We start from the raw sequence: 10280 nt of genomic DNA on the forward strand, positions 1-10280 counted from the left end.
AATAGAATATTCAGCTTTAAAAGGAAGGAAATTGATACATGCTACAACAGGGTGAACCTTGAAGACATTATATAAAACTAGAGGCCCGGTCCGATGCATGAAATTTGTGCAAGGGGCTTAGCCCTCGCAGCCCCGGCTGCCTCGGCCAGCCCTCGAAGCCCCAGCTTCATCCAGGTCGTTCTGCTGTTTGGTCTAATTAGCATATTAGCTCTTTATTATATAGGATAAGCAGTTATAAAAGAACAAATATTGTGTGATCCTTCTTATATGAGTTTCCGGATTTCTCAAATTCAGAGAAAGTAGAATGGTGGTTGCCAAGGGCCAGGAGGAGGTATTGGGGAATTAGTGTTTCATGGGTACAGTTTCAGTTAGGGAAGGGAAACTTCTGGAGATGGATGATTATAATGATTGCACAACAGTGTATACTTAAAAATGGTTAAAATGTAAACTTTATGTGTTTACCACAATTTAAAAGTGAAAAAGCATCTCAATCTTTCTGGATAGTTTCCAGGACTTAAATATTGTTCAAACTCATGTGTCTTCAAACATTATTCCTTAGTCTTCAAAAATTCCCACAAACTCAAAAATCTTATTGCATTACATAATGTTTAAAGTCCTTTGCCATTTCAACCTTTCACTTCCCCTGGGCATTATAAATCTATCAGCTAACCAGATCAAATGAGCAATTCCTTGTTCTCAAACCTACAGATTTACTTGGTGTATTTGACCAAATAAGTAATTAACATTTCCCCATGAGCATTTTACCAGTTGTAGGATGGCCATGTACATTGTCACTGTATACTTTCAGTAATCTAACATTAAGCATGCTGGCCCAATCTTAACATGGTTGAGATCAGGAAAGTTAGGTCCTTTTCCCAGATTCCTGAACATGAGCTTTCTTCTGTATCATCCTAATTCTAGGTAGCATGAGTATTGGAACCCAAATCTTCTGGAATGACTAGGAGGAAACACCAGCCACTAAGAAAAGACTACTCATGTCCATTCTCCAGCTAATAAGTAAATTGTTAGTCAGAAATTGTGCTAGATAGTAGGAGGAGAGGCAGACACTATAATTACAGTATAGCATGACAAATGGCATAGAAACATACACCATGGCTAAGGTTGAGGTGTTAGATTTAGTGACTTGATCCAGGATCTTAAGATCAACTATCGCTGTGATAATCAGATTTATCTCTTGATTCCTTCTTTGTTATTCCCATTACAAGAATTGAGTTTCCTCTAACATTTTGTCTCCCTTTCAAACCCCAAGTACTACTGCTCCCCTAGGGAGGTACCCAGAACTCAAGGTGCTAAATCAAAGTTCAGTGTCCCAAGTTTATGAATATAAAGAGATTTGCTACCATCTTACATACTCTTCGTGCTGCTGCGTCCGCAAAGGATAAAAAATTATTTGGGGTGGGAAATTCTTCCAGCAATTCCTCAATGGATTCCTACTAAAATATGTAAGTATATCCAATCCCATACAATGTACAGACTAGACTCTAACAGTGGCACGTGTAACTGATATAAATGAAACAGCAGCTGAATACTTTTTCTTACATGAACTTTAGTTATTTAGGCAGACACTAGTTAAAACAACTATTACACTTGTAGAACATATTTTCTTAGGAGTAAAAACATTACTACTTAGAAGAAATAAACCCAACTTATATACTTATGTGGAAAATAACATGTCAACCTTGTATTGTGATAAAAATTTTTAATTTTACAAGTGGCAGAACAGGTAGATTAGCCTTTTGGTTCACACACTGTAGCCAAACTGCTGCTTATAACCTGATTCTAAAATAGTCACATCACCAGTATTGAGGGACATGATTCAGAGAGGTTTTCTGGGAATAGTTCTTTAATTACAACTCGGAAGAAATGTTTATAAATCTATAATTTAAAAACAAATTCAAATAGAAAAATAATATTTCCTCCAAATAAGAGAACTAGAAATTATGCATGTAACTTAAAATAAGAGAAATTGTAATTAATGTTTAAGTATAATAATGGTATGAAATTTTGATACTTAAATTATCCTCAAAGCTGTTGAATGAATACTATCAAATTTTTCCTTTCGGGTTTATGCTTCTGGCTAAGAACTGACAAACAGAGACTGAGGTTTAAAGCGACCAAAAATTCTTCACATGGTTTCTTGGGACCATTTATAAGCTCTTTTTCTCTACAGTCCAAAGACAAGAAAAAGTTTCTGATTTGAAATCAGAATCGATCTGCTGCTCTGCTAGCCACAGCTCGAATATTGCCATAAACCTTTGATGGAGGATTTCCTGTAGAGGAAACAAAACAAGCTTATTTATCTGTAGAAATATACTCACATATATAGAAACTACATGGAAAATGGTCTACAAAACTCTAAAAGAACAGGAACATTTTCCATTGGATCTATCTTTAATCAACAAAAGGCCTAAAAAGGAAACCATATCCAAATATTCTCCAAAAAAACCCATTTTAAATCATAAGAGCCAACATATTTAGGAAGGAAGCTAGTCAGAAATGGGCACCAAGGGAGAATCTCCAGTGTTTTCTGAGTACATTGCTACGCTCCCTATAACTCCTGACCGAGTTACTGACGCTGATGCCCTGTGGGAAACGGGACCAAGTGGATTAAGCTGACTGGTGCTGATCAGCAGCTCCCTTTTCATTGAACCTAAAATACGGTGTCATTGCCTGATGCTCTGGGATGGCTTTTCTGTGCATGTCATTCATCAGGGAAAGGCAGTGAAGATTTAAGCAATATAAGCCAATAAATCCTTTTGCTTTAGCAGACATGGAATCCAAACAAAAAGATTCCTACTTCTCTCAGGTTCTCATTTGCCAGCCTCCAGGAGTCTCTATTTGCTATCTTTAACATTTCTCTAAACTGACTTGCAAATCTGGTTTACTCTAGATCCTCTATTCATTGTAGAGAAAATACAAAGAAAGAAACTATTACCCAGGATGAGGTTGCAAATGGCAGTTCTTGCCATCTTGATGTTTTGGAAAGAGCCAAGGATATGAACTTTCCTGTAAGAAAAAGTGAGACAAGTTAGCAACAAAATACATTTCCTTTACTAAGTCTTGTAATCCAGAAACTGAAAAATCATAAATACAGATTTCTAAGTAAAGGCTGTGATGATGGCTGCAAACTCTGCAAATATGCTAAGAACCCACTTTGAAAGGGGGAATTTTATGGCATGTGAATTATGTCCCAATATAAAAAATATTAGAAAATACATAAACATAAAAACAAAACTAAGACATTAGATTTTGGATAAATAATGACCAAAATAACGTGTTAGGGCTTCATACACTTGTTCTCCTTTAATCCTCACAGGAGAATCATTAGGTAGATGCTACTTACTGTTTTACAGATAATGAAAATGTTTCCAAGAAACCTGTTCAAGATTATACATTGGCAGACCTGGGATTATTGATTACCCAGAAATGCAAGAAATACTGTACTTACTTAAAACATCTTTGGATTTCTACTATATACCTTTCTAAGATTATCTAAATCTCTTCAGTACTCACACTCAGACCATTTAATGAGAGTTCCTTGCTGAATGACTTAAAGATCTAAAGAGAGCATTCTGCCTTTTCAACTCATCTTCCAAAATTTCAGTAAACCATCCGAAATCGGCATTGGGAACATCAAGCAGAACCCCCTCCCCGCTCCCCCCGCCCCACATAGGCTCAGGTATTTCTGAAATTGGGGTAAGAGTGAAGCTACTAACAAGAAAATCAGTTAAAGTCTACTCAGATGATCCCCAGGTTTTCTTCCCCATTCTGTGCAAACAGGCAACCACCCCTCTGTAACTCTGACGAAATTATTGGGGGGAGAGGGGAGTTGTTTGTTGGAGAAGGTAAAAAACATGGGTACCAGACTCGGCTGAGGAAGAATCATAAACGGGCAACGTCAAGCAAACATTTGCACACTGTCTTCCATAACTGGGCTCCAAAGCCTGGCAGCAGGTAATGCTGAACACTGGTCTAACAAAACCCACAGTGTGCGGACAGGACGGTTCGGAAGAAGAGTAAACTGGATCGTGGGAAAGGCTGAGAGTGTGGAGGGGAGGGGAGGGGTGAAAGCAAGCTAAATCCTTATCATTTATAGCAGTCAACAATGAATCTGAAAAAATTAAGAAGCTGGCATATAAATAAGATATTTGGAAATATGGAGATAAATAATTTTTAAAAATTCGCTGAGTTGAAATTGACTCCTCTAAGGAGGAAATGGAGGTAGGCAGTAGAAATTTTTCGCTTTTTAAAATATGTGTATGTCTAACAAAAATAGAATTCTTTAAAGCATGAAAGATGAGAACACAGAGACAGCAAGAATATATAAAGCGTCAGTAGTTTTCCTACTAAAACAAAGTAATGGGGCAGTAGTTGGAATGGCATGGAGGTCTCCGGACATACAAGCAACATGACTTCTTCTCTGATTTATCTGCATATATATGGAGCAAGTAGTTTTTAGTTTTATATCTTGCTCACATTATCTTGTATTTTACCAGATTAGCAACTCATCCAAAATAACATTGAGAGGTGTATAACAGTCCACTTTATGGCTAGATCATAATTAATCTAAATTGTTCAACTTGTGAATTTCCAATTAGCCTATTTGTAGCAAAAACTACCAGATAGTACATTTCTTTAATTTTGAGTAATTCAATTTACAAAAACACACACAAAAGATCTAAGAAGCAATTCAATAGCAACATTATTCATAATAGCATCAAATTGAATATCCCAATGTCCATCATCTGTGGGTGGATAAACAAAATGCAATATATCCATACATTGGACTGGTACTTGGCAATAAAAAGGGATTACTGATACATCCAACAAAATGGAGAGTCAAAACAACTAAATGAAGCCACATCCCAAAGACTACAGACTGTGACTTTCTAGGAAAGGCAAAACTGACACGAAGTAGATCAGTAAGTGCCTGGGTATGGGTGCTGCAAAGGTACACGAGGAACTTTTGGGGTGAAGGAACTGTGTGAGTAAAGTGGGATTACAGGACTAGAACCTCTGCCCAAACTCACTGAACTGTGTACTTGGAACAGGTGAATGTTATTGTATGTAAATCATTCCACAATAAAGCTGTTAATTTATGTCAATGAGTACATTTTTTAAGGTAATGCTTATAAATACTTATAAGTTTACCCATAATATGATTAACAAACCAGTTCATTTTAGATTTCTAAATTAACAAGTTTTTAGGGCTATCCTATATAATAAAAGGCTAATATGTGCCCTAACCGGTTTGGCTCAATGGATAGAGTGTCGGCCTGCAGACTCAAGGGTCCCAGGTTCGATTCCAGTCAAGGGCATGTACCTTGGTTGCAGGCACATCCCCAGTAGGGAGTGTGCAGGAGGCAGCTGATCGATGTTTCTCTCTCATCGATGTTTCTGACTCTCTATCCCTCTCCCTTCCTCTCTGTAGAAAAACCAATAAAATATATTAAAAAAAAAAAGAAAAAGAAGAGGCTAATATGCAAATTGTCTCCTCGGGAGTTCAACTGCTCGCTATGATGTGCGCTGACCACCAGGGGGCAGCGTGGAACGAAGGAAGGCCCTGATTGGCCCTGATCATAGGCCAGGCCTAGAGACCCTACCTGTGCACGAATTTCATGTACCAGGCCTCTAGTATTTTAATATGTGGTATACATTTCACAATTTCTGAAGTTTCTAGTTCAAAAAAACTTTTCCCCTGGCTCCCTACTCCCAACTCTAGACTCAATTCATAAAAGATCAAAATTATAATGCACCTGTCCTCAGGTACAGAGGTCCAGTCCACCAAAGTAGTACTATGGTTATTCTTTAAGTACAGAAATAGTTGAGCCTCTCAGTTTAGAGCAAAGATGAGACAATTTCAAATAAAATTATTTTTGGATTCGGTAGCAGGCAACGGCTTCGTCTCCCAACTTTGTGCATTATATAATCTCTGAGCCATCTGCTAGTTATCCCAGCCTGGCAACAGAGCAGCTTCAACCTCACGGAGGGGTAATTAGACTTCCTGCACCCTTACATTAAGCCCGTCTCATCTTATTTATGTCCCCATATGTTCTCTAGTTTATGCCCAATGTGACTACTCACCTTCCTTTTAGGAAGGGCCTTTAAATACATATTTTAAAAAGAAATCTCACAACAGCATTTGCTCTCCTCTACTGACTTAATAGATTCCCCTGAGAAACTATTTACATTTTCACCTGTCCTATAATTCCTTTTAATACTGGTTCCAAACATTCCCTTCATGCTAACTGAGGAAAATATTTCTAAGATTTTCCTAACTTAATCTGCTTTCAAAGTAAGTAACTATTCATCCAGAACCATATGCTGACAAAGATTTAGTGGCAACCGTATGCATAAAATACAACTTTTATGACCTTCTGAAAGGTCATTTTATCTTTATGACCAAGCAAAAGATCAAATGTAAATTACAACAATAATTTTCTTCAGATCACATACTTACACATCAGCTAGAACTATCCGTGTCCGTGTCACGTTCTCTATGGTGAATTTGGTTTTTCCTCCTTTGCCAGCGATTCTCCCTATTGCCCTTGACAGGTGGTCTCCCTTTAGAGGCTTCACTAAATGAGAAAAGCAAGACCTCAAGAGGCGAGCCATTCCAGTACACCACCCACTTCCACATAAAGTGTAATCTTTAACACAATTTCCCTCCTAACAGACATGAAGTATGCATTTTTTTAAAAAAAGCTGCTAATAATCCAGCTCAACCAAAGCTTTAGGAAAGCTGAGAAACACACAATACAAAAGGACAGTATTTCATTACAAAAGACCGCCATACACTCACCATCTGTAATTTCAAAGGACTCTAAGAAGAGGTCATCCAGCCTAATGAGAGCAAGTGCATCCTACAATATAAAAATAAACACTGTGAAGCCCTTCCATTTAAATCCCTGAGAATGAGTATTAAGCTAAAATACACAAATTATGGAATTAAAAATTCATATTTAAAAAAATCCCAATTCATTGAAACATTCATTTGGAGTATTTTTCAAGCCCCTATTTCAGATGTCATGAAATCACTCACCTCTACCTGAAACCCGAGAATAAAGGCTTTCACAAAATCGGCGGCTTTTGTCAGGGCGCTAACATCCTTGGTTTCTTTACAAGTCTGTTTTAAAAGAGGCACACATTACAGGTGGTGATGGAAAAGATAATATTCTAACAGAATACTAGGAATGACCTTTCCCTTTATTGTAATTTCCTTCACCACCACCCTTTCCCCAGTGTATTCTCCATGACCCAGTTTTTGCTGAGGTAAGTACTGTTTAACTTGCAAAATAAAACTTTCCCAACTCCAGAGGTAGACAGTCCCACCAAAATGCTGTCAAACGACTGTACTCCATCCAGATCTGACTTGGGCTGAACAGCAAGATCCCCCTGGCACAGCCGGAATGCACGCAGGCTGAAGAACGTCCTCAGACCAGCCCCTCAATGCGCCCAGGCCCAAGCCAGTGGTCTTATCTTTCAATACAGTCTTCCCTGCAAGTTGTGATCTAATCTCCCAACTTCAATCATGTGTGTACTGATGTTTCCCACAGCAACAACCCCAGTACTAACTACTGAGAGTGGTTTAAGCAGGGATCCTGCCCTCAAAGAGTTCACTGGATAATCACAGAAACAGCTATTCCTAACATGCCTACCACTGTAAATGACATGCTTTATGAAGGTGCTTTCTGTACTACAGCTCTAAGCTTCATGACAACCCTAAATATTAAGTGATATAAAGACTGATGTTCGAGGCAACTAAAGTACTAAAAGGTGAAAAAGGTAAGATTTGAACATAGGTCTGATTCCAAAACTGTTCATTTCCACTCTCCCACATAAGCTCACAATCTAATTGAGGAGACCACATCCTTGACAAATTTGAAACCATACAGGGTTATATAAAACTAGACCCGGTATGAGTCTGGTTTTAAAACTGGATCCTATCCCAATCCTCTACATGACCTGGAACAAGTCCCATAAATACTCTAGGTCTTAAGTTTTCTCATCGTAAAATAAGGGTGCCAGGGTAGGAGATCCCAAGAGGTCCCTACTAGTATCAAAATTCACTTATCAGCTTAATGACTTTGGCCAAGATACTCCTTTGACCCTCAGTGTCCCCACATCCATAAGATGGGGATATGTCACCTCCCTAACAGGGCTGTCCTAAAGACCAAAATGTGTAGCATGTACTAAAGCACCACCTTGTGCCTGGCGTATAACAGCATCACAACTGTTAGTGGGACCCAAACTGAGGGTGCTGCAATCCATACGACAGCGAAACACAATACAGTTTTGGCACTGAAGGCATGACTGAAAAATGGACTGATCATAAAGGAGAAAGGACGTGAGCTAGACCCTAAAAGATGAAGGGGACTGAGACAGGACGACAAAGGGGGTGGGGAAGAGAGGGTCTTCGTCACAGAGGAAAGCCACCCGTACATATGGACATAAAAATGTTCAGAGAGCTGGTGGGACAAACTTGGGACTGGGACTCCTACTTGAAAGGCAAGTTCAGTCCGAAACTTAACTCTTGTGTTTCAGAGATACTGAAGATGCCAGGTCATCAAAATAAAAGCAGTGTTGTCTGGGAAAATTAATCTGGCTTGGCACAGAGGACGGAGTGGTGAAAGATGATGTAAAGCAACGAAGCAAGGGAAACCTATAAGGAAACAGGAAGTTTTGGCATGACGCCATGGAAACCTGAATGAAAGTGGCAAGGAAGTCGACTGTCAAGTTCTCTCTTTTAAAGGTTACCAACTATTTAGAGTGCCTCTCGGCTTTATTCCATTGTTCTAGTCCAGCCGTGGGCAAACTACGGCCCGCGGGATTCGGCCCGTTTGAAATGAATAAAACTAAAAAAAAAAAAAAAAAAAAAAGACCGTACCCTTTTATGTAATGATGTTTACTTTGAATTTATATTAGTTCACACAAACACTCCATCCATGCTTTTGTTCCGGCCCTCCGGTCCAGTTTAAGAACCCATTGTGGCCCTCGAGTCAAAAAGTTTGGCCACCCCTGTTAGTCTCTCAGTGGAGATGAGTCTATAATAGTCCTGATGACAGACAGCACAACAATCCTCAAAAAGACAGATTATAATTGATTTTGGTCTTTGATTCTGATACAAAGTTGGCACTCAGAAAAAGAAGCTCTAAGTCAATTAATTTTGATTGTCGAACCACTGAGCTGACACCATGGGAAAAAATATATACACGTGTGTAGTACTGTATGTATGTGTATACAACATATATGTATATATATATAAATTGTACTTATTTCTAAGATACATTTTCCCCAAATACCAATAAAATAAATAGTGCAGCAAGTACTTCAGCTCATTATTTACAAACTTCTGTTTGTGATGACCTCTCTTCAGCTGGCCTTTTCTCAGTTCAACACAGAACATTATAAAAAAAAATATGCAGAGTATAACCACTATTTTGGTATGATCTCAGGCTCAACTTATGAACTCAACTAATATGTGTGTTAAATGCAAACTCACTAAGTTAGAAAACTGGGAGAAAGTCATTTAACAAAACAAGTCCCACGGAGGAAAGTCTATTCCTGCATGTTCATCCCTGTAAACCGTATTTGGAAATAGTTGGCATTCTCCATACCCTGATTTCTACATTCCTCGATTTCAAGTTAAAGCGAATCTGAAGTCCCAAATGTTCTACGATAGGAGTAAATATCTTCATCCAGTTCTCTTTCAATGGTGTGTATCTGTTAGCTGGGACTGGAATTCTCCTTGTTTCTTCTTTCCCATCCTGCAAGGAAAGAACGCACAATTGAGATGCCTGAAGGAAGGGGGGTGGAGCTGTAACTTGACAACTGATCCGCACAAAAAAGCTCCCTTTCTCTGAACGAATTAAACGTCAGCGGAGTCACGTCTGCAGCTTCAGAAGAGCCCACGCAGTCTCACCATCACCACCGACTTGGCCTCCCCCAGGTCCCTACCCCACTCCCGTCCCGGGTCCCGCCAGTACCAGGAACCCGTCCCCGGAGAGGGGCGGGAACACGGGCCTCTTCGCCGGCCGGGCCTCCTCGGTGTCCATGCGGCTCGCGTCCCCGCCCTCCCCCGCCGCGGACAGCTCCTTCGCCTGCCTTTTCTTCGCCCTCCGGCCACCCTTGCGGGTGACCTGGGTGAAACCGTCCTCGGCCACAGCGCTCTGTGCCTCCATTGCGGCGGCCATCCTCAGGAATCTCCAGCCTCCGCAGGCGCTTCCGGGTGGAACACGTGCGCCGCTGCACTGCGCAGG

At 39.8% G+C, this 10280-nt stretch overlaps 1 protein-coding gene across 3 annotated transcripts; it reads right to left on the minus strand.

The window, feature by feature from the left end:
• Positions 1–1547: 1547 nt before the first annotated feature.
• PNO1 (partner of NOB1 homolog) lies at positions 1548–10275 on the minus strand. 3 transcript variants are annotated; one of them, XM_059659596.1, is made up of 7 exons: positions 10008–10275; positions 9639–9788; positions 7064–7147; positions 6824–6884; positions 6482–6599; positions 2957–3027; positions 1548–2291 (listed from the first exon to the last, which is right to left on the minus strand). In XM_059659596.1, exons 1-7 carry the CDS (start codon positions 10212–10214, stop codon positions 2224–2226), a joined length of 759 nt encoding a protein of 252 aa, XP_059515579.1. In that variant the 5' UTR covers positions 10215–10275; the 3' UTR covers positions 1548–2223. The 3 variants fall into 3 exon arrangements, with proteins under 3 accessions (XP_059515579.1, XP_059515578.1, XP_059515580.1); XM_059659595.1 differs by lacking the exon at positions 1548–2291 and having other exon boundaries at positions 2309–3027; XM_059659597.1 differs by lacking the exon at positions 1548–2291 and having other exon boundaries at positions 2924–3027; positions 6478–6599; positions 10008–10273.
• Between the last annotated feature and the right edge of the window lie 5 nt (positions 10276–10280).

The sequence above is a fragment of the Myotis daubentonii genome, chromosome 12 (assembly GCF_963259705.1).
Source record: "Myotis daubentonii chromosome 12, mMyoDau2.1, whole genome shotgun sequence".
Lineage (NCBI taxonomy): Eukaryota > Metazoa > Chordata > Mammalia > Chiroptera > Vespertilionidae > Myotis > Myotis daubentonii.